This window comes from Marmota marmota, unplaced genomic scaffold (genome assembly GCF_001458135.2).
Source record: "Marmota marmota marmota unplaced genomic scaffold, marMar, whole genome shotgun sequence".
NCBI classification, from domain to species: Eukaryota; Metazoa; Chordata; class Mammalia; order Rodentia; family Sciuridae; genus Marmota; species Marmota marmota.
In genome coordinates this window covers 14,750,055-14,776,626 of record NW_026000075.1, presented here as the reverse complement: position 1 = coordinate 14,776,626, position 26,572 = coordinate 14,750,055, and the positions used below count along the sequence as shown (strand labels likewise).

The 26,572-nt window shown below is 34.9% G+C and overlaps 1 protein-coding gene across 5 annotated transcripts in view; it reads right to left on the bottom strand.

The window, feature by feature from the left end:
• Positions 1-26,572, bottom strand: part of Wdr49 (WD repeat domain 49) — a 145,498-nt gene that overhangs the window by 91,160 nt on the left and 27,766 nt on the right. For all 5 annotated transcript variants that reach the window (XM_048814360.1, XM_048814365.1, XM_048814362.1 and 2 more), the window contains exons 4-7: positions 21,377-21,550; positions 20,351-20,525; positions 7,143-7,310; positions 5,331-5,479 (exon numbers count right to left, since the gene is read on the bottom strand). In XM_048814360.1, coding sequence (XP_048670317.1) covers positions 5,331-5,479; positions 7,143-7,310; positions 20,351-20,525; positions 21,377-21,550 — 666 coding nt within the window. The remainder of the gene's footprint in view (positions 1-5,330; positions 5,480-7,142; positions 7,311-20,350; positions 20,526-21,376; positions 21,551-26,572) is intronic.

Below are 26,572 nucleotides of genomic sequence, written 5' to 3'. Positions count from 1 at the left end.
ATGGTTTCTTCTATTTCCTCAATTGATATTGGTCTGTTTAGGTTGTCTATATCCTCCTGACTCAATCTGGGCAGATCATATGACTTAAGAAATTTATCGATGCCTTCACTATCTTCTAATTTATTGGAGTATAAGGATTCAAAATAATTTTTGATTATCTTCTGCATATCTGAAGTGTCTGTTGTGATATTGCCTTTTTCATCCCGTATGCTAGTAATTTGAGTTCTCTCTCTTCTTCTCTTCGCTAGCATGGCTAAGGGTCTGTCGATTTTGTTTATTTTTTCAAAGAACCAACTTTTAGTTTTGTCAATTTTTTCAATTGTTTCTTTATACACAATGCTTTCAAAGAGATAGCAAAAAAATAAATAAATGAGAAAATACTGGAAGTGCTTTCTCACTATTTTAAAGCTGTCAAATATCACCAAACTCAATGAAATTCCAGTCTGAATACTAATAGTATTTTTCATGGAACATAAATATTGATCCTAAAATTTACTTGAAAGCATAAAATGCCAGAGGATAGTTAAAGTTGAAAAAGAAGAACACTAAGTAGAAACTGACCTACCAGGTATCAGAATATAGAGTTAAATTATGGTAGTTAAACAGTAGGATGTGTATTGTGTGTGAAAAAAAAATAAGTTGGTAAGTGTAAGGAATAAAGTATATAAAACAAATTCATGTTCACAGAGTAATTCAGATGATAACAATGCCAATTTAAAATAGTAGAAAAGACAGGCTGTTCATAAATTATCTTGGATAGCCATTTACAGAAGAAAAACAATCTTTACACAAAAATAAATTGCCAAGTTAAATTTTTAAAAAATTACTGGTATAAAGTGTTAACAGAAAATAAAGAAGGACAATCTTACAAATGGAAGCATTATGGAAGACATTCCGAAGATAGACACAAAATCCAGATCCATAAAGAAAACCATTTCTGACTAAATTTCACAAAAATTAAAAACTTTTGAATGAACAAAGTCACGTAAAGTTTTAAAATGTATGCTTGAAAGAGGTAAAATATTCTAATAAAAGCTAATCAAAAATTTTTCAAGCTACTACAAATCAGTAGGAAGATAGTCAAATTTATTAAAATAAGATAAAGTTCATGATCAATTAATGCATTAAAATCAGGAAATATAAATTAATATTTGAAAAACAAATTAATGCTAATTTTTTGCCCTTCAGATTTATAATAAATAAATAAATAAACACTGATGGTTTCCGTTCTTGAAAAGAACATGGGGAAACAGGCACTTTTAAACACCTCTGACGAGTATGTCAGTTGGTCAACACTTCTACACTGAATAGGCAATATATAAGAAAATCCTGTAAAAGAAGTCACATGCCTATTGATCCAATCGCATCACTTCTAGAAATTTATCACAAAGAAATTAATTTATGAGGTCTTAAAAATGTGTAAATGTCCGTGTGTGAGTGTGTGTGTGTGTGTGTGTGTGTGTGTGTATGAGAGAGAGTCAATAAAGACTTAGGAACTATATATTTTAATCCATAGATGATTGAATAATTGAACCATGGCCATCCATATTATAAAATACTATGTAGTTAAAAAAAAAGGTTTATGGATATTCACACAGAATGTTATCCAAGAGACATTACTTAGGAGAAAGTAATTGAAGAAAAGTATATTTTATGTGATACTATTTACATAAAAAACTAATAAATACTTCTCTTTTGTACACGCACAAAGGACAATGTATATAACAATGCATTAAGTATTCAGTAACAATGTGAGAAGATGTACATCAACTATCAATTATTTCTTGAGAGAGAAATTGATTTGAAGGGGAAATGAAAAAGAAAAATATTCACTTTTTGCACTATATGCATCCTCATCATTGTAATCTTTAGAGGTGGGCTGGGGATACAGCTCAGTCAGTGGTACAGCATCTGCCTAGCATGTGTGAGTCACTGGGTTTAATCCTACTACTGCAAAAATAAAATAAAATAAAAAGAATGTAACATTTATGGGGGAGAATCAATCCCTTTATTCATGCAATTTAAACAAGATGAAAATACTTAGCTTCTGGATGGGTGATAGAAATTGGGGTAGAGGGCTGTGTGGAGGGAAGAAGACTAATAGGTACAATGCAATCACCAACACCAAAGTCTGGCTTTGTATTTTCTTTGCCAACCACAGTTCTACAATATAGACACCAGGCTTTGGAAAAAATCAGAACCTCAAACAAAGGATTATGTTACAAACTGATCTGATTCTGGTGGCCAAATCAGGATTAGTAGCCCAGGAGTTAGGAGTAATAGAAAAGCTGACTTCAGCTCATTGATTGGAATGTTAGACTCCAGCAGAGAGATTCCTCTTGGGCCTTGAAAATGCTTTCAGTCCCCTGGTGGTTCCTCCTTCAATTGGCCACATTACTGACTCCCAGCAGGGCCTTGCCACCAGTGACTGCCATTAAGAGAAGCTGCTTAGGATTCCAAAATATAGTGCAACTGGGCTGTTATTCATGACCCCAAGTTCTATAGAAATAAACATTATTTAATCATCACTGGAAAGTGGAAATAGAACAATCTTCCAAAAAAAAAAAAAGATCTAAAGTCTCAGATCATTTTTGGAAGAAATTATTTTAGATCCAAATTTCTTTGGTCTACAAATCCTCTAATTGAGCAACTCTTCAACCAAAACCTGATTCAATCAAAGGCTGTTTGAAAAAGAATGCTTTTTCATTTTCCCTGTTCTCTCACTTACCTCTAGTCCTATTAAAAAAAAATTAATTTATAGCAATAAAGCAGAGGTTTAACCCGGCAGCAGAAAGCTCTGTGCTTTGTTGTAAAGACATAAGAACTGAGATTATCATGCATTTATCAAAGTGTAATGGATTCAGACTAATGTGAATGACAGCATGACAAGCTTTATTATGATGTAATGGTTCATAAGTCAAACCAAAAACAGAAGGACAGAACTGCTTTCAAAAGAGGCTAGGTGGTCTTAAAGTTGATGTCAGCTGTTCACAATCAATTTCGACTCTAAGGACATTGTTTTCACTTGCTTTTAAAGTTATAAAACCTTTCTTCGGGGAACTCTTAATGATAAAATATCTGGTATTTGTTTCATTTTTATGTTTGATAATGATTCATCCACTTAATTATGATTTATTGAGGACCTTGTATGCATATGACGCAATCCAAGTAAGACAGAGTTCCTAATTTCATGAGTCCTATCATTTTGTTAACAGTACATTAGTTCATATATTATATTCAACATGTGTTTAACACACTAATACTCGCTAGATCCTGGGAAACACAAAAATAAATTCAACAAATGATCCTTGCCTTCAAGCAATCAAAATCTAATGAAAGGTACAATGTACATACACAATGCTCCAGTATACAAGTTAGATTGCAAATTCAACAATGAAAGTTAAGACAATGTGCTGACAGGTTTTAAATAAAAAGGCACAAATAGATCTAACTAGGATATCATAAAAAGTTTTCACTTTGAGTTTCTTCACTACTATTGTTCACTGTAATGTGCCTTCACTTCAAGTGGTCAACAAATAATCACTGAATAAACACTACAGGTGTTCAGCACAGTGAGACACCAAGAATACAAGCCAAAAAGATCCTGACCCTGGTTAAGGAAGCACTCTACCACTTTAAGCACAGCATCAGAAATGCTCCAAGGACACATGCAGCAGAGTGCATAGAGAGAAACACCAAAATCTCCAGGAGAGGCTCCAAAATGCCCAAAGCCTGGAGGATAGACGGCATGTGTCAGTTAACGGAAGAGAGGGGTCTAAAGACAGAAGAGCATGTTGCTAAGCCAAGAAAGTGCATGGCAGGAACAGCTGTTTGATGGAGTTCTACAGCACTAAATAAATGAAAGAGAAAAGCAGGAAGTGAAATAGGACTGGAAAACAGGAGGAGAGCTTTTTATGAAAGTTTAAGAATTTTAGAGTTGATACATGGAGGACAGATATAAGAGCATGAAAGCTTTTGTCTTGCAAACTACTATTAGAACTGAGGACAGACTGGAGTCAAACCAGTCTTAAAGTCAGCAGACATTTTAGTAATACTGCAGTGTTTTGCAGGAAATAAGTCAAGATTTATAATAAGAGCAATGGCAGCTGAGATGGAGATGGGAGACTGACAAATGTGTCTTGTTGGTAGAATCAGCAGGAATTGAAGATTTATTGGTAAAATGGAAGGGAAAGGGAGAAGGTTTATATGATAAGTAACAAAGAGTGAAACAGTAAGTTTAGTAGGACTTTTGGCTTAGGTGTGGCTAAGGAGTTGAAGGTGAATTTCCATATAAATATGTATATATAATTTACACATATTTGTATATTTAAACATTAATTTACACGTATTAAATTTATACTATATATGTGTATGCATATGTATACGTTCATATGTGTGTGTGTTTATATGCTTGTGTGTGTGTGTGTGTGTGTGTGTGTATCCCTTTAGCATAGAACAAAAATCCAGAGTCTCAGGGACTTTCCCCACTAAACTTATCATCCCCTTTTCTCACCATAAACAAGTATCTTGAAATCTATCACATTTTTAACTGGATCCTTAAGTCAAGCATTATACAAAACGGAAATTTTACAGAAGCATTAAAGATAATATTTTTAGAGATTAAAAAATTGACAAGTGGATACATACAGCAAAATAATGTGCCCAGAATTCAACTTGGACTATACAGCTCTGTTGCCATACTTTTCCCACAATATTTAAAATATCCCTTCAAGGGCTTAGGGTACAGTTTAGTGGTAGAGCATGTGCTTAGCATGGGCAAGGCCATGGGCTTAATTCCCAGCACCCAGAAATACAAATAAAAACATCCCATCAAAACCATCAAATAGAAAAGAATTTTTGCGTATAATTGAAATGTGTTTCATATTCTCCAGATTAGCATTAATTTCTATTTTATTAAATCTTTTCTGTATCAAAGCAACAATAGCCACTGGCTATACCTATTTAACTATACTATCTAACAACATTTCAATAAGACAAAAATTGTCCCCATTTTTATGTCCCCCTTTGAATTAGTGAGAAATTTGGAAACTTAATATGTGACATATTGAGAGTCCAACAAAAGGGATTAAATCCATGAGTCAGTACTTGGTTTGAACAAGATTTTAATGAAATACTTGTGTAGTTACCAAAGAACTATTTTTAAATAACCATCAATCAACACTTTTTTAAAATATAGATTTCCAAAGACATAGTAGTTAGTCAATGTATTTTAAAAATTAACATCAGCTCTCAGAGAAATTCAGGCCCCTTGAGAGTTTTCAGTAGGCATTGGGAAGGCAGAACTAAATTAATTGTACAATGTTACTTACTTTATCTCTGGAGAAGCTGAAAAGTTGTTTTCTTTCAGCAAAGAACTGGACAGCTATTACACTGGCTGAGTGACCCCAAAGGACACCAACTGGTTTAGAAACAACATAGGGATTCCAAAGGCAAACTTTATTGTTAATGCCAGCAGTTGCTAATCAGAATTAAAAAGAAAAAAAAAACGTAAAAAAAATAGCATGAATAACCTTTCTTTTTTTTGAATGAGTTTATCACATATCTATGTTAGTAACTGCCTTCTGATGAACACCAAAGCACCCTGTCTTGAAGGAAGGAAAGTCTTGCCATTGCCTAACTAGACTAGGCAACTAGACCAAGCTATGAGCCCTGGCAATAAAAATTGTTGAAATGGAGGAGCAGGAGAAAAAGGGTTTGCGTAGCAGAAAGGGATGTGCATGAGCCAAAAAGGAAAATATAGTACAATTTAGGAGCCAACCAGCAGCCTGCCCCAGCAGGGGACAGAATCCTTCCTAATCCTGAAGTTCCCTCTCTTCAAACTGGGCTGCCTAGGAGTGTAGACAGTGTTGGAGCTATCCAGGAGCAAGAACAGACTAGGGCAACATTGGAAGTTCACAAATTAACAAAATAGAAGGAAGAAATTATTTTCACAACTAATGAAATAATCAAGGATATATAAGAAAACTATCATCACAAATGTATGTTTGTCCTATTTTCTTGGTAAAATAAAGTATTTGTGAGTATGAGTTGGTTATATTCAGGGAGCAGTTCAAGATCAAGAGGTATAATACTTATTCAGGTGTGTGGAAACAATGTAACACTCTCTTTTGTTTCCCACTTTAGGATCAGCTGTGGAGCTGAGCATATTCACCTTTATTTTTCCAGCACTGTGGCAAGTGAAAATAGTGATCAAATATACAGGAAAATGAATAACTAATCAGCTAATAAGTTAAATGGTTGATATTTGAATCCTTGCAAATCGATTCATCGACCACCCCCCTCAGCCCTCTATAATAAATCTATAAAACTCCTTTTAGATTTTGTGTTGACATTCATGGTACTTTTTATCATGATTGTCAGCTAGTATTGTTGGGAATTTTAGGAATCCAATAGCTAATATCAATGTTTTTTTGATGAATGATACCTAATGAATGAGGATTAATATAACCTCTAGGCCATGAACGTTCTTAATAACTAATTTGTCAATTTTTAAACAATACATATTCACCTCACATTTTTATAATGTTTGAACATTAACATATATCAAATATCAACTTCAGAATGCCTAGGTATTTTATTTAAATAGTTAATATCTGAAAGCCTTCATATTTCCTAAAATATACCATTTACGTCAAAAGAACTCTTCCTTAGTAAACTAAAGCTAAGCTCAATTTTTCAAAAATTGTACTCCAAAAAGATAATCGAAAAACATTCTGCATTTTGCAGTTCTCTATTTAGCAGTGTGTGTGTGTGTGTGTGTGTGTGCAATGAAACTGATGTATTTGGGTGCAACATTTGGTGGTGTTAGAAGGATAGCAGAATGGCAGATGTTGCACAAATTGTCTTCTTTGTCTATATCATTATGCACCCCCGACCAATTCTAATAAAAAACACTCATTAAAGCGTTGGGGTACTTTTTCATATTTTCACCCCAATGTAGTTTATATACACCACACATAATAATGCATCATTATCAGACATTCTCAGGCAATAAAATATGAGCTGTTCAAGTTGGTCTCTCTGGCAATAAAAGCAACAAGGTAGAGAGGCTCCGTGCATACAAATATGCATTCTAGACTATTTATGAGGCCCTCATAGTTATCATGATTTATTTTACATACCAATTAAATTGAGCCGAGAGTGGTAATCAAAAGCATGAACGCCCTGGGCAATGTCGAAGGATGTAATTTTAAGATGCTTTTTTGATTTCTCTCTCCAAGCCATCACCACAGTATTTGTATTGCTGGTTGTACTGGAAATGATAGCATCCAAAGATGCATTATAAGTCACTGAAAAAAAAATTAAAAAGAGGAAAGCAATCTTTAGCTGATTTTTTAGAAGATATTAGGAAAATAGAACAGTTTAGGTTAAAAATTAAACTCATACTATAATGATGCAGCTCCACACTTAGAAAACATCTCTTTAACCTTTTCCCTACCTCCCGTCAAAGAATTCACAGTGAAAAGTTGCAGCAAATTCTGCATTCAGAATTTCTTCCCTCTCTAGGGACAACTTAAAATATTTTATGGAACACATGGAAGGAAACAATATTAATCACAGTAATCATATGGGATGCTGGAGCTGTAAATGAGTATTGACCAAATTCCCATGTTCTTCCTTCTGGGCCTGGAACAGGCAAACAAGAGATTACCAACCATCTGCTGCTCCCCAAAGGTCCAGCTCATGCTCAAACAATGGTTTATTTAAATTTTACTGGTCTAGCATATCTGAGTGTCAATGGCCAGGACTCAACTCCCTGTCCAGATTCACAAACACAACAAGAGGCTCAGGACAAAACGGCTGTCCCTATGTTCACAATGAATCCGTGCCAGGTGTTACAAAGCAAAGTCTTACCCTCCAAACAATGATAATGGCCCTGATAACTGTTGCCACCAGGACCTTTCCATTCCTGTCAGACACACAGGCTCCAGGAAGCAAATAGTCACACAGCTGCTCAAACCACTATGCCCTTCCCAGTTAGGTGGAAGTTCTGTTTCCTTTTTCTTTCTTTCTTTTCTTTTTTTATTTTGTTCAATGATTGTGCCTAATGTTGAAAAATTTCTGATTTGACCTTAGGATCAAATTCCTGCCTCACATAGAGAAAGATTTTGTCACTTTGTGCCACTTAAGGAAAGCCACTTTAATAGAATGATTCGGAAATTATTTCTAATCTACTTATTATTTAGAATCATGCATGAGTGTTGTGGAAGATAACTGTCCATGATGGCTTGCATTTCAATTCTTCTTATGAAACTAAGCACTCACTGCCCTTTATTTTAGATCATGTTTTCAAGGATGTTTGTATTGCAAACAGTCTTGGAATGTAGAGATAGTTGTGTCCCTTTGGAGCAAATGGCAGGCATACTTATTACCCAACATTATAAAGACAGTGTCTCTCTCTGGAGTAGGAGGAAGCACATATCCCATGAACTGTAAAAAATTCAGATTCCCTAAATTTGGGGGTTCTTCTCCTGTAATGCATGTGTTGCCTGTGCAGACCCTCATCTGAGCCCCTCTTAATTTCCATTATGGATATGTGGCTAGAAGAACTGAACCAGGATGCTAATGCTTATGCTGCTTGCTCTCCTGAGAATAAAAAAGAACTTTTTCACAGACATAGGAGTCTCATGTCCATTGTCACTGTAAGATCTTTTTTCTTTTTAATTATTCACTCAAAGTGAGAACTTTATTTGTAGCTGACTCTACTGGAAATGGCAAGCTGAACTGCAAACAGCTAGCTTGAACACAGCATAAAAACTTAGACCCTTCACAGTTCTTAGCCGGCAGTTCTATGATCCAATGTTTGTTTCCCCCAATTTTCTAGGTAGAAATCTTGATCTTCAAGGTGATGGAATTAGGAGGTGAGGCCTTTATGAGATGATGAGGTCATGAGGGCAGAGCCTCGTGAATGGAGAAGTGCCTGGTAAAAGAGGTCTGAGGGAGCTTTTTTGCTCCTTCCTGCTCATGAGGCAATGGCTGAAAGGCACCATGTATGAATCAGGAAGTAGCCCTCACCAGACACCAAATATGCTACTGCCTTAACCTTGGACTTTCCAGCCTCCAAGACTGTGAAAATAGATTTCTGTTGTTTATCAGCCACCTAGTTTGAAGCATTTTATTAGAGCAGCTGAACAGACTGAAACAGAAATTTTTGTACAAAAAAATATGTGCAACTTTATATCAGGAATAGCATCCCTCATTAAAGAGTTAAAGAGACCATCAAGTTTTACTATTTTGGTGAAAGAATTTAATTTGTTTTATATGAGTGGTGCATGTATATATTTATACATATGTACATGTGCTTATATGCACATATATCAATATTGCATATATGAGTTTCCAAATAATTACCAAAGGCAAGGAAATTCTGAAATGCATAAGGTAGCTCAATACATTCATTTTCCTTTGACCTATTCAACTGGATTAATTGCTTCTAAAAGCAACTAGAATTTATTCATTCTGGAGCTGTTATTGCTATGTGAATAGCTTAAGTTAACATATTTCATACCTATCTCCCCAGGAAATAAATGGCTTAACATGAACAATTTGTAACTAAGTTAATGAGATTGATCCTATTCAGTGTGTCTTCTGTAGATAACCTTTCTCAAAACATGGCATCCAATCTTCAATGATTTATTGGGCATCTACTATATACTTTGTGTGATGACAAGGATAATAAGAGAAGAAATAGATAAAGCCTGAACCTTTATCATATGTCTCCAAGCTTGCAAATAAAGATATGTATATCAAACAGTTAGAATTATAGCCCATAGTAAAGTGATAAATTGAATAGTCCAAAACTATAAGAGGAGCTGAATAAAGAAATAAAACAGTGTGGGTTTCTGGGTTTAGGGAACATTTAATAAACCTTGACAAAAAGATAGCATATCAGTAGATGAGAGGTCATGGCAAAAACATCTGTGTGGGAAACAAATGGTAAACTCCAGAATTCAGAGCATAAAGAAAACCTTTTTTATGTTACAGATGAAGAAACTGACTTGCCCACATAAGTTTAGTGATCTGGCCAAAGTCATTATTGTCTGATTATTGTCTAACTCAGGCCTGCAGTCCAGAGATAAATTCTAAAGGTTTTGCAGTTGAATGTTACATACATGCAAGGTTATATATCCAAGCTCGGTACATTAGAATTTGACAGAACCAGAGTACAAATTCAGAAGATAGAGCCTGATCCCTTGATAGCTGCAGTAGGACTTTTCTCAAATTTTAACATGTACATGAATCACCTGAAAATCAGTGTTCAAAGCCAGCTTCTCTTTCAGTAAACCTGAGATTGTGCATTTCTCACACACTGCAGGAATTGCTGCTGATACTCCCTGAGGACTATGCTTAAAGTAACAAGGCTCTCAAGTATGCTCTTGAAAGTGCTGACATCATTTTATACTCTAGAGAAGCAATCCATACTTCTGAAAATTTGTGAGGCCAAACACTACTTTGGCAATCTAATGAAAGTCATAGACCCTCTCCACCAGAAAGATGTGCACACACACACACACAAAAGTTTGTGTAAAATATCAGGAATTTAAGAATCTTCCCATCGATGTTCATAAATCCCAACAGTGACCCATCTGAGGAATGTAGGGCATGAGCCTCTGGTTGCAAGGCAATTTTGGATGAGTAATTCTCCACCTGCTTCTCAGGTAATTCTTAAAATTTGTTACTAATAATATATGCCATCTGTGTTTGTGCACATCCACTTTAGTTTTCTATGTTTAGCTTCTACTTCTTTAATGTATATGGGTTTAAATGACTTTTGATGGTGGGGTTCTCTTAATGTCAGAACACAATTTCAGGAGGAAGAAGAGAGACTAGAAAGTAAAGGGGACCAGAGCAGAGCTACCTCACAGAGCACAGAATCATTCATTGTGAAGTGTGTCATGAAACAGAAGGGCTGCCGGGGTGGCGGTGGGGGGTAAGATGGTCTATTTCTCCAATCTGCCTAGAATTCACATGGATGGTGTGTTTCTTGCTCATCCCCCCCTTATGTAATTTCTCTTTGACCGATGGGTTACTTTTTATAATTATGATAACTTATTGAATCCCTCACATGTACCAGGCAGCATGTCTGGTGCTCTCACCCTGTTAAAATCTTCAGTGGGTAAATTATCCCAAGTTTACTAATGAGGGGATGGAAATTATGAAAGTAAGTTTGCCCATGGGCATGACACTAATTACAGGTGGAGATGAGATTGAACCCATCTATCTGGCTGTGAACTTTTCTTTTCTGTACTATTGCAGCCTCCTTTTTCTAGTAAACCACACTGCCATGTGCATGCCAGGACCAGATCTGGAATTCTTTCTTTCCTTCCTACCCTCCTTCCTTCCTTTCTTCCTTTTTCTTTGTTCCTTCTTTCCTTTCTTCCCTCTCCACCCGCCCCTTTCTCTTTCCTTCCATACATGGTACTTGGGATTGAACCAGGGCTTTGCTAAACAGCTTAGGCTAGCTTCCAATTTGAAATCATTCTTGCCTCTGTCTCCAAGATAGCTGGGATTTCAGGAGTAATGTCTTTCAAGGAAGGAAAGAAGGGAGGGAGGGAGGGAGGGAGGGATGAAGGATAGGTAGGAAGGGAGGAAAGAAGGAGAAAGGAACTCTATGAATTAATAACATGTTTCTTATAAAGAGGGGTGTCTTCAGCTTCATTAAGGAGCAATTAATTCCAGAGGCATAAGGACCCCTGATTGCTTGCTTCATTACTAAGTATTTATTGGAGGGACCAACAGTGTAAAACCTGATGTATTGGTATATATTATCATTTAGGAAGCAGCCTCACTGACAATATCCCTTTTGTTTACTGAAAATGTTAAGGATTATTATAACTTGACACTCAGTAAATCAATATTATAAGATCTAAAGTACACAATATTACACTAATTTTACCTTCTAATCCATGGAAATTCCACAATATAATTATAGTACATCAAAATAAAATATTTCAGCTGGGTGCCGTGGCGCACGCCTGTAATCCCAGTGGCTCAGGAGGCTGAGGCAGGAGGATCGCAAATTCAAAGTCAGCCTCAGCAAAAGAGAGGCATTAAGCAACTTAGTGAGATCCTGTCTCTAAATAAAAATACAAAATAGGGCTGGGGATGTGACTCAGTGGTCAAGTGTCCCTGAGTTCAATCCCTGGTACCAAAAAATAAAATAAAATATTTCTATCCAGAAGATTACTTTTGTCATATGTTCCCACATTATATCCAAGAATCATCCTAGTTTTGAAGCCATTAAGAAAGATATAAAGAAGTGCATTCTGTTCTGGTGTTCACAGTACTGCTTTAAGATTTGAATCTGTGAGTTGCCATGTGACATTTATGGGACTGTACTGTTACATACTGGAAGCTCAACAATTCACACTTCACTTCTAAAGCAAGATACAACTTGTTTCTGATTAAATTGTAGAACTGAAGAACTCCTGAGAATGCTTGAGTAAAAGGTGAGAAAAAAGTCATTTCCTTAAAATCAAATTATCTGATAAATAAAAATGTTTTCCTCACTTCTTTAGTTGAGGTAAGAAAATGATAGGTCATGATAGAAACGTTTTTAAAATATCAAGCTAAGCAATGGGATGAGCTGGTAAATAAATTATTTGTTTTTAAAATTCTCAGCAAGTTTAGGGATTAAAAGAGAAAAATACTTTAAAATTACTTTTATATATCACTTTGAGAGGAAAAAAAAACAATAGCTTGAATATATTTGTCCATTAAGATGCTAACTTTTGGGGCTGGGGTTGTGGCTCAGTGGTAGAGTGCTTCACCTAGCACGTTCAAGAGGCTGGGTTCAATCCTCAGCACCGCATAAAAATAAATAAATAAATAAATATTGTGTCCAACTACAACTAAAAAAAAAATTTAAAAAGACTTTTTTTTAAAAAGATGCTAACTTTCAACTCTTCTGCTCTCTTTCCACACAGTCACAATAAAAAAGGCATTAAGGGAACCTACTATTGATCCTTATCCCCATATGTGCTGTCAAAATGACCCTGAGTAATAGCAATTAGTTAATGTGGGAAAATGATTTGAAAATGAAAAGTGATACCTAAAGTCTAAGTAAGTAATGCTATTAAGTGCACTTAGAATAAGATAGCATAAGTCCCTCTAAAGCATTTGCCAACAGATAGAGGCTGTATCAGGGTAAAAAACTGGGCCATTTATAACAAGGAATTCTTATTATCAATGTTCAGGCTTTTATAAGTCATGTGAGTTAGGATGACAGCTTATTTTGAACATTCTTTGATAATGTTTTGTTTGAAGAAAGGTTATTTTCAGTTTTATTTCTTATCTTACTTTGAAATTAGAGTCCCATTCCCTGAGAACACCATGGATCTCTGTAAATACTAAGAATCCGCCATTTGTTTCAAAGAGGAAAGACAAGAAAGAATAACTGTATCTATATTCTCTTTAAAAATCCAATGCACTTTTAAAAAAACCAAATGAAGCACTGCTAAGAATATTTATAAACAGTAATACAATTAATTTCATGACTTTTCAAAACAGAAAGTTGATACCCATTTGGGATACAAACAGATCTTCCATTTCCACCATGCCCTTGAACAAGCTGCAGGAAGGCAGCCTTTTCTCCAAGCTCAGGCCACCAACTTGCAGCTGATTTTAACTACATTAAACACACTGAGGGAACTGGGAGGATGGACAAGGTGCTTTCGCCACTGAGTGGTTCAGGCCTGTTGACAGCCATTCATGGACTACAGAGGCACCACAGCCTAGTGAATAGGAGAATCTGGTGTCAGGGAAATTCCAGTGGAAATTTCCTCTGGCTAAGACTGCCCAGACATATTGTGAGCCCTTTGCAAGCTATGACCCAGGTCCCACACAGCTTCGGAGATGGGGAGACCTACTGAAGCCACATAGCCTCTCAGAGATGGGTATGACCTGCCAAGATGCCAATCAACCTGCTGACTGCAAGACATCAGGAAGCAAGACTCCACCTCTGAAACCTTATCCCTGCCTTTGATGTACCCCCTTAAATAAACCACGAAAGCCATTTTCTAGTTATTCGGCTCCAGTTCCTGTGAAGGTTGAACCTATCAGCTGCTCCATCCTTTGAAACTAATTCTGACCCTGTGTCTTTGTTCTTCACTAATTATTCCACACTTTAATTTCTTAGGTGGCTTACATCCCCCTAAGCAGGAAGAAGAATCCCCTTACGAGGTGCTGGATGCCCCCCCATACAGAGCCATTTTGTATGAAGACTGATTCAGATTCAGGGAATTAGAGCAACATCCAAGCAAGACACTAAATCTGGCTTCTCTTCCAAACTTATGTCTACTCTCTGAGTAGACACTGGTGTCTATATTTTAAATCCTTTGACACTTGCTCCATTAAATAGTGCAGCAATTAATGATTTTGTTATTAATTTCAAATGTTTTGTATCTCCTTCTAGACCTGATGGGAAAACACCTATCAACATGATTAAAAAAAAAAAATCAATGGCTTTTCTTTGGGCAATGATCATTCTTTCAGTAGCTATACTCCCAGTCTATAGTGTCTGAGATTCCCAATGGTACTGCCTATATGAGAAGACAATCACTAAAAAGGAAAATTTTCTGAATTTGAAGATATTTATGTCTCACTGTGTTGCCCCCCAAATCTCTACATTTACTTTACAAGCATTTCAGAATGCAATTACTATTTTTATTAAAATATGGCACAGAACCATTCAATACAATGAAAACATTTTCTCCCTCAAAGTTTTAAGTAAGAAGTCTGAACGTTCTCTTAAAGCAGTGTGCTAATAATACTCTTGTGTCTGAAACGGAGCTTTTCCTTTCACATTTCAGCCATGCAGACATTTTATCCTTAGCTCTGGTAAAAGCTTACTCCTGTACTTGCTCAAGTATTTCTTTCTATCCTCAATTGTATATTCCCTCCTCACACTGAGAAGAAAATCACCAAAAATATTTCTTTGGAGTTCTAAGAATATCAATTTATGTTGCTGGAGTAAAAAAGCATATCAAATTAGAGCAGCCCTGGGTTGCTTGTTGCTGACAGAATAGGTCTTGCAGGCCAAAGGAGCATAATCCATGATCAGTGTGAATCCCACTGTGCTATATTTGACTCTAACCTCTCTTCTCTTTCTATCTCCTTCTTCATTCTGGTATTCCTCCTTCTCTTCATTTTGAAATAACCGAGCTTTAAATAACAACAAACAGGCATATTTAAACTTCTTATCTTTATTGCTATATCTAAGAATAGTTCCGCATTTGCTGGTCAAGACTGAAGTAGGTTCCCCTTTCAGAAGCATTTGAGCTTCAAAAGTAAAACTTGATTGATTATTTATTTATCGGTACTGGGGATTGAACTCAGGGGTGCTTAAGCACTGCACCACATCCCCAGGCTTTATATTAACTTACAGACAGGGTCTCGCTGAGTTGCTTAGGGCCTTGTGCTAAGTTGCTGAAGCTGACTTTGAACTCACGATCCTCCTGCCTCAGCCTCCCAAGCCACTGGATTACAGGTGACCATCATGGAGCCTGATCCACAACTTGAAAGAAGATAAAAATAAATCTTACATAGATAACTCACTTCCTTTACTCTTTTACTTTCTTCTTTTTGAATAATCTTCTCTTCTGCCTTTTTCTCAACATACATTCATATAGTATGTAACTAAAGATAATTTTTAATTGTTTTTCTTATATCAATCACTTTCTTTTACTATAAATAAGTCCTTGTTTTATAATAAAAAGAATTCTACAAATATCAAGCATAATTTCTTTTGATATCTCTCTCTACTTGTTATAATATTTTTCAATAATATTCATTCAATAATTTATCCAAGACCTTTGACAACCAAATTGCAAAATGACTTTTTTTACATAATCAAATAAGCTTTCACAAAGTAAATTAATATGGTCATGAATTAGACACATAAATAAAATATTTTAAAAAGAGAAAGAAAGAAAAAGAAACATTAATGAAATTCTTTCTTATGAGTTCAGGTAGTTTGGCATTTCCCTATGTCAAAACACAGTCTAGTTTCTCCGCATGAAATTGATAAACTGCCAATTGTTTTCTACCCTGAACCAAGCTCAGAGGGACATTCATTCACCTAGCACCCTTTGGCAAGTAAGTTGCCCATTGTTCTCTACCACAATTATCACAGAGAACTTGGTATACAATGCTCTGTGCATATGGACACTCCGTAGGTGTTACTGAGAGGCTGCTGGGTTTTGAACACTTCCAAATGATCATGATAATAAATAAATCTTGAAATAATTATCTTAAAATTCTCCTTAGTGAGCATATTGGAAGGTCAGTTACTTAGGACTGAGCCAGACATCACAGTCCATTGAATTTATCAGTGTTTAGCACTGTGCCCGTTACACAGTAGCTACTTAACAAGTGTTGTCGGGCAAAGTGCACTTAAAGGCTCCCATATGCAGGGTAGGTAAAGGGCTGTTAAAGGGACTGAAAGATTTCAGGGAAGAAACTAAATTATCGACAAATATTTGTTGCATACTCAGTATTTTAAAAACATCCTGTTTAATTTTCTCTTCTAGCCGTGATGGAGTAATAAGAACTAAATTTAATTCCCCCTATAAACAACTAGAAAACTGCACAAACAGTGTTTTTCCAGGCATTTGACAACAGGTAACAAAGAATTAGAAAGCTTAAGAGAAGGGAAACAAATGAGGTGAGCCCTGCAATCACCCTCAGCTACCTTAGAAGAAGTTTCAAACTTGGGTACACAAAGAGGGAAACCATACAGAGTTCAGAAACTTCCTGAGATGAAGAGCTGAAGATTGGAGTTTGAAGAGGGTGAAGCAGCCAGAAGTTGGGAAATTTAAGGAAAGGTAGATAACTAGGAGCCTTGGAAAAAATGGGTCGGAGAGAGAAAACTTTGAAAACAATAACAGAAAAAATTTCAAGTTAAACTAGACATAGATTCATATATCCAAGAGTCTCAATGAATTCTAAGCAACACACACATACACCAAGAAAAACAAAGGCATATGATAATTAAATTAAAAATAAATATTATAAAATATTTCATTATCAATATTTCTTTTATTCTCCATAGACACTAAGGAGAATAAAAGAAATACTGCCTTCATAGTTAAGGGTATTTTTTATTTTCTATTTTTATATAAGTGTAACTGGCATGTGAGGCATTGGATTTGTTTTCCTGGAGTAGAGAGGGTAATGAATGTAAGGACTCAAATTCTACCATGGGTACCAAAGTCCATATGATTGGTTCACAGTTTGAACAGCATCAAAGAGAATTGTTTTAAAGAAGAGTCCAGGAGCAAAGCAGAAATTGATGTTCTTGCATATCACTCAGTGAAAAGTCTGTTTCCATAGATGGGTCATGAACAAAAGTAGCAAAAGGTAAAGAAAGTGTCAAGAATCATTCTGGTAAAAATTTAAAAAAGACTTTTCTTTGACAACAGGATCTGGACTATCTCAGAGTGAAGAAATCTGCAGAAGTGATCAAAGTTGAGAAGACAATCTGGGAAAAGTCTGAGTATTTGGCTCAGGTGAGGATCTATGACCTGCAAATAGAGAACTCTCCACCAGGTGAAATTTCTTTTTTTTTTTTTTTTAAATATTTATTTATTTTTTTAGTTATCGGCAGACACAACATCTTTGTTGGTATGTGGTGCTGAGGATCGAACCCGGGCCGCACGCATGCCAGACGAGCGCGCTACCACTTGAGCCACATCCCCAGCCCCAGGTGAAATTTCTTAACAGTCTAAAATGGCTCATCATTCTGCAGTTTCAGACTTGAAATCCAGAAGATTCTTGGTTCAGAAGATAGCTTGCTTCTGTCTTTGCTCTACAATTTCCATTTTCTCAGGATCAAAAACCTTCTAATGAGCCAGTCTGATTGTGGTTTTTGTTTTTTGTGAGTTCTTTTTTCCTCCAACCTGTGCTGTATAGAACTACAAAAGACACCTTCCCTAAATGCCATCTGCATCAGATCTGTCTAAATTTCCTCAAAAACCTTCAATGCCTTGCTATTTCATTCTGTACCAAATAGGAACTCGGCCTGATTGCTAAGATCTTACCACATATGTCCCCGTTTGATCTATCTATTCACTTTTATTTCCTCAGTACTCAGTCTGTTCTATTCATGTCCAATCCTCCCTCTGCCAAGTATGTCTCTTGTCTTCCTTTACTCAAGTTCATCATGTTCTCTATTTTTTCCACCATCTCCCCATCCTTTAAGTTCTTCTTTAAGTTGTATCTCTGAAGCTTTTCCTCATAGCTGTTCCTTCTTTTTTAATTTTTATTTTTGTTGTTGTTGTGTTTTGTTTTCTTTATAAATCTCTGCTCATCTTGGTGCTCTGGAAGGCTTTTCTTTCTTAAGAACTACAGTAAATCAAAATTTTGTTTAAATTTTTAGTAAATATTCATTACCATATACAATGACTTAATGAAATATTTTATATTAGTGTTAATTTTATGTCAGATATTAATCTTATTGAGAGTTAAGCCCATAATTAGTCTTTCTTCTACATTCTCAAATTCCTAAGATAGTTTTTTAAGAGCACATAGAATATCAATAAATAATTTCTGATTGATTGGTATTTCAATTCCATAATTCAAATAAACTGGCTAAAATAAGTATACACACATATTTATTCTTACAAATATATATTGTTACATAAATGTATTTCAGCTACTTTCCCAGAAGATTATTTACTTGATTAAAATGCAATTTGATTCAAAGAGCTAGTAAATATGCAATCCAGGTAAGACAGCAAAGATTTTAATAATGTATATTTAATTGCACATGTATGTATATTAGACATCTGTAGCTATTTCCTAATATGCAATGATTTAGGGACCAGACTCACATTGGATTCCTTAGATTATAAATATAATCTCTGCTTCAACTAAGCTATATTCCTACATTCTTTATCAACAGATAAAGAAACCAAAGATCAGAACAAGATGATGGAAACCTAGTAAGTAGCAAATTCACATTGACCTAGAGAACAATTCTTGTTCTGCATCTTAAAAGACAAATGTTCACTGACAGATTTCAAAGCTTAATCCTCAACCTTCTCAAAAGCATCAAATGAGCTACTTCTCTTTATTTATCCACATTAATTTAAGATCATGGAACTCAAATAATACACTCAACTTCAGAGAATCCACTATAAGAACCCCTGCTTTACTATTATAGTCTCATTTGGGGTTTATGTGTCAAATGTAACGTTTTTTGGAAGCAGCTGCAATAGCTCTATTTAGTTATTTCTAGTACTAATTCTTATTTCAGAAGATTCAACATATCATTTGTGCCTGTCACACTTAGCAAGTGACCAAAACACATCATCTTTTGTATTTCCCCCAAGTACTATCATGTCAAAGTTAAAGGATAGATGGATGGAAGTTATAAAAAAAAACGTGATGTAAGTTTTGTGGAAGAAAAATGCAAAAAGTCTAATTCCTCACGTAGGATAAGATCTTTGTGGGCATACATTAGAGAATTAGTTCCAAGTTCCTAAAACCCAAAGAAGGTTAAACTAACAAAAACCAACAGCCGGGTTCACTTGAACTGCCTCTTCTTCAAACTACGTCAGGAACAGACCAATAACATTAATCTCATTAAAGTTCTTTTTAGTGAGTATTTCTTAATGTAGCAAATTAGAAGTGAAAAAGTTAACATAATCCTTATATCTGTACCAATCCTTAGTATCTGTACCAAGATATCAGTACATATAGTGCACATTTGATTCTTAGAACATCGGATACAAATTTTTTGAAATTAAAACATATTATGAAACTAATTCACTCATTGGTGACTCAGCTTTAAAGAAGTTGTGGTATGCTACAGATGCTAATTTATAAAATAATCTTATTCCATGAGAGAATTACTGCTGAAGTACTCTAGATGAAAGAAATTCATGTCACTATATATCAAAAAATGGAAGAAAAGAAAATTAAGGCAATTTCATTATGAAAGCAGTCAAGCTAATATACTTCCCATAAGAACATAAAGAAAACCAAAGTGTGACTGTAAGGGGCCTTGTTAAATTCTTTTATTTAGCAGCCCTGAATGATCAGAGTCAGGTTGAAGCTAAATGGATTCTATGACAATTTTCTTTCTTCTCTTGGGGTTTCTTTAGTTCACAGTTCACCTGAATTAATTGTATGAAGCATAAATTTTAGAAGGAAAGAAGTGATTTCTGCTAGTGTTCAGAGGATAGCAGAGAGTCCAGACCAAATCCTCCAGAGAACCAATTATTGGGTTTCTAAACTTAAACATTCTGTGTGAAACATTTTCATCAAAGAATATAAATGTAGAAGTCGAAGGTGACTGTTTTCTTTCATTACTGTTCAAACTTAGTACCTTGTCTGACCCAATCTCCATGGTGAAGTTTATGTCCTAAAATATGGCAACATCTGTGACATCCGGAAAGCAGCTCTGCCCAGTTAATGGTCATGGTGGCTTCTTTGTCATCACATGAACTAGCAGGCCGTTCAAACAGGGAGATCAAGGCTGCCGTGAAAACAATTGCTTGGACCTTAAGTCATTGAAAGAAAAACAAACATAGGCAGGGTGATTGCTGCAAGAAGATTCTGGGTTCTTTATGATTAATAAGGAACAGATAATGAATTAATAAGAAGGTCTTCAATAATATTGAAAGAATACAGGCAAGTATAGTAAAAGACAGAACAATTATAAGACTGGCAAAGCAATTTCCAAGAATAATTTATTATTGCTTTTAAGTACTCTTGTCTTTTAAAACAGCAAGAATGAAAAGCTTTCAAAATTAGGAAAGGAAATTGTTCAAATTAAGCTACTTGAGAGGTCCCTGGCATATTCTAGTGTCATTCAGTAAATAAGAATTTCTCACTTGTTACATGGAATTTGATAAGAAGCAAGAAATCATTGAATCCAGTGTCTTGATTTCAGTGTTACTCCTCTATGCATCTCTCCCTTAATTGCATGATATAAAAAATGAGCAATCCCTAGTTGACTGGCCCTGAAAATCTCAAAATCTTATGAATGAAAATCAGAACAGTTCATTTGAAAGACTTATGATAGATAAGTTTAGAGATTTCATATTAAACATTCATTAAAATTAGGATCTGTTAGATTAAGTATTCTATGGTATATACTTAGTGAGATTTTTTTAAAGAATGAGTGAAATGCAGTGATACACAGACTAAAAAAAACACAGTAAAGATTTGATTGTATAAGCAAGAAGATAAATTATAATCTAATATATCTCTTTATGTCCAAATGTGTGACTTTATAATTGATAATGTAGTTCAATCAGGAGATCACACTGATGCCATTTTAATTGATAGCGTGAGCTACAGTTTGGTGATTACATCCCATACTGTTCAGTCTTATCCCTCGCTCACTTACCTTTCCAGTTATGTCCCCAAAAGAAAGAATTGATTCATTGGCATCAAGAGGATCACACCAATAATCCATGCAAATTGGTGTTCCTTTCAGGCCTTGGAGTTTATATTGACAAGGAAATTCTTTGGACAGCAGATCATAGAAACAAATCTCTTTACTTGTAAAAGCCACTGCAATCTAAAGTAGCAGAAAAAAAAATTAGCAAGTATTTCTGATGGATTTAGTGAAATCAATATGCAAAGCAGATATGCAAATCTGATCTCCAAATCAGACATCGTTCCTGAAAGTCTTTAACAGCAATATGGAAATGTAGCACAGTAGCACACATGAACTTTATTCCAACTTTGGACTATCGCCAAAAAAGAAATTTTTTCCATTAAATGCATTTGAACAAACTTTTTCCTATTTCTACTCCACACAACCACCAACATCTTCTGTCTTGGGAGGCTAGATAAGCCCTTCACATGGGAAAGACAATACAGAGAGAGCTATAGCATCCCACAATCGTACCCAAACCTTTACTAACCATGTTTTATGAAGTAAATAGAAATGCTCACAGAAATCAATTGATAAAACTGTAAGGAGTTTTATTCTTAGTCATATAAAATCCTAAAGACTACTTTTTAAAGGGCAAATGATTAACTTAAAAATCAGTCAATAGAAATGATCCCTATAGAAGGTCACATGTTGGATTTATTAGACAAATATGTTAACTCAGATACTATAAATATTTTAAAGCAATAAAGAAACCAGGCTTGGTGGCAAACATTGTAATCCCAGCTACTCAGGAGGCTAAGGCAAGTTGAAGGCTAACCTTGGCAACTTAATGAGACATTGTCTAAATTTGGGCTGGGATATAGCTCAGTGGCAAAGCACCTGCCTTGCATACGGTACAGGAAGCCCTGAGTTGGATTCCCAGTTCCGGGATAAAATGATTTTTTTAAAAAGACAGTAAATTAAATTTAATATAAATTTTTAAATAGCCAAAACAACTAAAGGAAACAATATCTAAAGAACTAAATTTATGAGACAGATATCTCATCAAAGAGAGAATATCAATAAACATGTATAAATTATTCAAGTAAAGAATCATACCGTTTGATTGATTTAGACTTAATATAATTACTGACAAGGTAGAATTTACATTTGCATTTTTCTAACAACAGAGCCCCAAAATACATGGAGCAAAAACTAAAAGAGCTGGAAAGAGAAATCAGCATTTCAACAATTTCCCCACTTGCAATAATGAAGAGAACAAATGGACTGAGAGCAACAAGAAAATAGAAAAAAAATGAAAGAAAACAAAACGCAACTGCAATTACTTCTGAAATCCAATAAAAACTGTGCCTAGATTGAAATTTGTAGTTGTAAACACCAGTATAAATAAAGATATCAAATCAGTAATCTAACTTCTCAGGTAAGAAACTAGAAAAGAAGTAAAAACTAAATAAAAGGTCCAATGTTTTCTCTGGTATGCAGCTGCTAACTCATAAAAAGGGTGGGGAGGTGGATAGAGAAGAATAAAAGTACTTTGGATTAGAAAAAGCAGAATTAAGGGAAGGGAGGGGAATGGGAATTGGAAGGACAGCAGAATGAATTACTATCCTATGTGCATATATACTTATACAACCAATGTAATTCCATATCATGTGCAACCAGAATGAGAAGTTATAATATATATATATATATATATATATNATATATATATATATATATATATATATATATATATATAGTAAAATACATTCTATCATGTATAGCTAATAACAAAAAATTATATATGCGTATATATATATATATCAAGAGACAGAATGAGGCATCCCTTTAATTAGCTCCATCAACTGATAAAACACATAGCAATCAGAGTATAAATGAACCACATTTCCAAAAGGTAGAAGGAAGCTGACCCAAAACCCTAGAGTCATCCTTGGAAGACAGATGGCAGATGTATTCAGGTGACATAGAAAGGGACATTTTAATCATGTCAAAAGAAAAACAAAGGTTATAGAGTTTTAACTATGTATAAGGTACAAAATTGTTCTTGTGTGTATATTCTATGTGTGTTGTTTTCATATATTCTTTAATGGAACTATTAATTCTACTATTTAAAGATATTATGTTAAATATCTTAATATTATTTATGAAAGGATAATTGGATAGAGAAATGTGATTATATTCTGCTCTTCACTGTACCAAAACCATCACATAAGCCACATGAAAACCAATAAGGTGTTGTTGCTCACATAATGCTGGTCTGTCCCAAGAGCAGGCAAAGAAGAGGACATTACCAGGTGCTGACAAATGCATGTTAAACGTGTATCTTCAATTAACAGTGTCAGTGCGGTTTGATTTTGCACTATTAATGCAGTTTGTGAACTGAAAATGATTTTCCTTTCCTGCTTCACCATATGCCCAAATAATCAATAGCTTGAGAGAACAAAATAAAGCCAATGATTGCTGGCATTTATTAAATTAAAAAAAAAAAAAAACTAAACCTAAATTAAGAAAAGGGAAAAAATAATAAAAATTTGTTTGGAACATCTAAAAAATAGAGAATAGGAAAGCAATAGAGAAAATCAACAAAACCAGACTTGGTTCTTGAACAGATCAAAAATATTTTTCAACTTTTAGCTAGACTAACCAAAACACAGAGAAAAAGAGAAAGAACTATAACAAATAAGATTGAATCAGAGTAAACAAACAAAGTTCCCACAAATAATATTGCAGTGAAGATTACTCCACTGATAAATTCTTCCAAATGTTTAAAGAATAATTAATGCCAATTCTTCTCAGATTCTTCCTATAAAATCTCCTTGTCAGGTCAGTATTATCCTACTACTAAAACCAAACACACCATAAGAGAAAACTAAAGACCAATATCCCTTGTGAATATAGATGTAAAAATACCCAACTAAATACTAGCGAAGAGAATATAGCAAAACACACCAAGACATTACATAGTATGACCAAGAGATATTCATCCTAATAATGTAAGGTTTTTCAACACACAAAATTCAATCTAGGGGGGTAGAGGAAGATGGCAGAATAGAGATGGTCCATTCCTAGATGTTCTATGGCCTATGTTCTATGGTTCTAAAGTAAAATAAGGAAGAAATCCTCCTTGCCGCCACCACTGCTGCTGCTGCCTGTACCAGCCAGAGTGGTTCCCCAGAAACAAAGTGGAGGGATAAGGGAATTAAAGGAACCTGCATTTTTAGCAGGCCTGTGGCATATCTGGGTATGAAGAGATCAAAGATTGAAGACACTTCTGGACTAACCTGAATGATGTGATGCAAACTATGCTTGTACGAGAAAGAAGCTCATCTCTCTCAGTTGCCTGCAGAGCACAGAGGAAGGAGCCACTTTGCAGCCACGCTGTGGGGGCAAAAGAACTAAACAGATACTTTTCAAAAGAAAAAATATGAACAGTCAACAAATGTTGGCCAGGATGTGGGGGAAATGGTATGCTCATATTGCTGGTGGGACTGTAAATTAGTACAACCACTCTGGAAAGCAGTATGGAGATTTCTCAAACCATGGCGTTCTCAGTCTAGGATGGGATGACCTTTGGAGCTATTCATTTTCTGCTTTCTTTTGAGTTGAAGAATGGAACCACCATTTGACCTAGTTGTCCCAGTCCTCGTTCTATATTTAAGGGAGTTAAAATCAGCATACTATAGTGACACCACATCAATGTTCATAGCAGCTCAATTCAAACTAGATAAGCTAACAAACCAACCTAGGTGTCCTTGAACAGATGAATGGACAAAGAAAATGTGGTGTATATACACAATGGAATATAACTCAGCCATAAAATAGAATGACTTTATGACTTTTGCCAGATCTCCATCAGATAGATCTGGAGACTATCATGCAAAATGAAGTAAGCCAATCCCAAAAAACAAAGCTTGAATATTTCCTCTGATATGTGGATACTAAGATACAACAGAGGAACAGGAGGAATAGAAGTTCAGTGGATTAGACAAAGGGAAATGAAGAGGCTGAATGGGGGATAGGAATAGAAAAGACAGAGGAGTGAATTGTACATAAAGTTCCTATGTTCACATATGAATACATCATAGTGAAACGCCACATTACGGCGTGCAACACAAGAATGGAATCCTAATTACAATAAGTTATACTCCATATATATATATATATATATATATATATATATATATAATATGTCAAAATGTATTTGCTGTCATGTATATCTAAAAAGAACAAATAAAAAATCAACCTAAGAAACCATTTTAATAGACTAAAGTATGAAAACTATATTATCACAGAAATAGCAAAAATTGAATTTAACAAAATTCAACATATTTTCATAAGAAAAAAAAAAACCAATAAGCCAGGAATCAAAGGGAACTTACTTCTGGTAAAGACCATGTACAATTAAAAAAAAATTCCAGCTGTTATCATACTTAATGGTGGAAAACTGGATGCATTACCCCTAAATTCAGGAACAAGACTAGAATGTGTACTCTCATCACCTCTATTCAGCATGGTTCCAGAGGTTCTGCCCACAGACATTGGACAAGGAAAAGAAAATATATCTAGTTTGGAAAGAAAAGATTTAAATTATTTCATTTATGGATGACATAATCTTACAGGAAAACCACAAAAATATAAAGACCAAAAAAATAAGTTCAGCAAGATTGCAGGATATATATTTGGTTTGTGTTTGTGTTTGTTTTTGTTTTTTAAATCTGTTGTATTTCATCCAATAAACAACCTGAAAATGAAATAACCAAAGGCAGTATTAGGAAAATAAAAAGACAAAACACAGATTGGATGAGATATTGTAAAGTCTACATCTGATGAATCTATACACCCAAAATATATGAAGAATACCAAACACTCAACAATAAGAAAATAAATCTGGGCTGAGGCTGTAGTTCAGTGGCAGGGCGCTTGCCTTGTATATGTGAGGCACTGGGTTCGATCCTCAGCACCACATAAAAATAAATAAGTGAAATAAAGGCATGCTGTCCGTCTACAACTACTATATATATATATATATATATATATATATATAGAGAGAGAGAGAGAGAGAGAGAGAGAGAGAGAGAGAGCACACTGGATTTATTTTAAGGCAAGAAAAGAAATCCAATAAAAATGGGCAAAAGATTTAAACAGAAACTTAACCATAGTAGATATATAGGTAGCAATAAGCATATGAAAATTACATGGTTA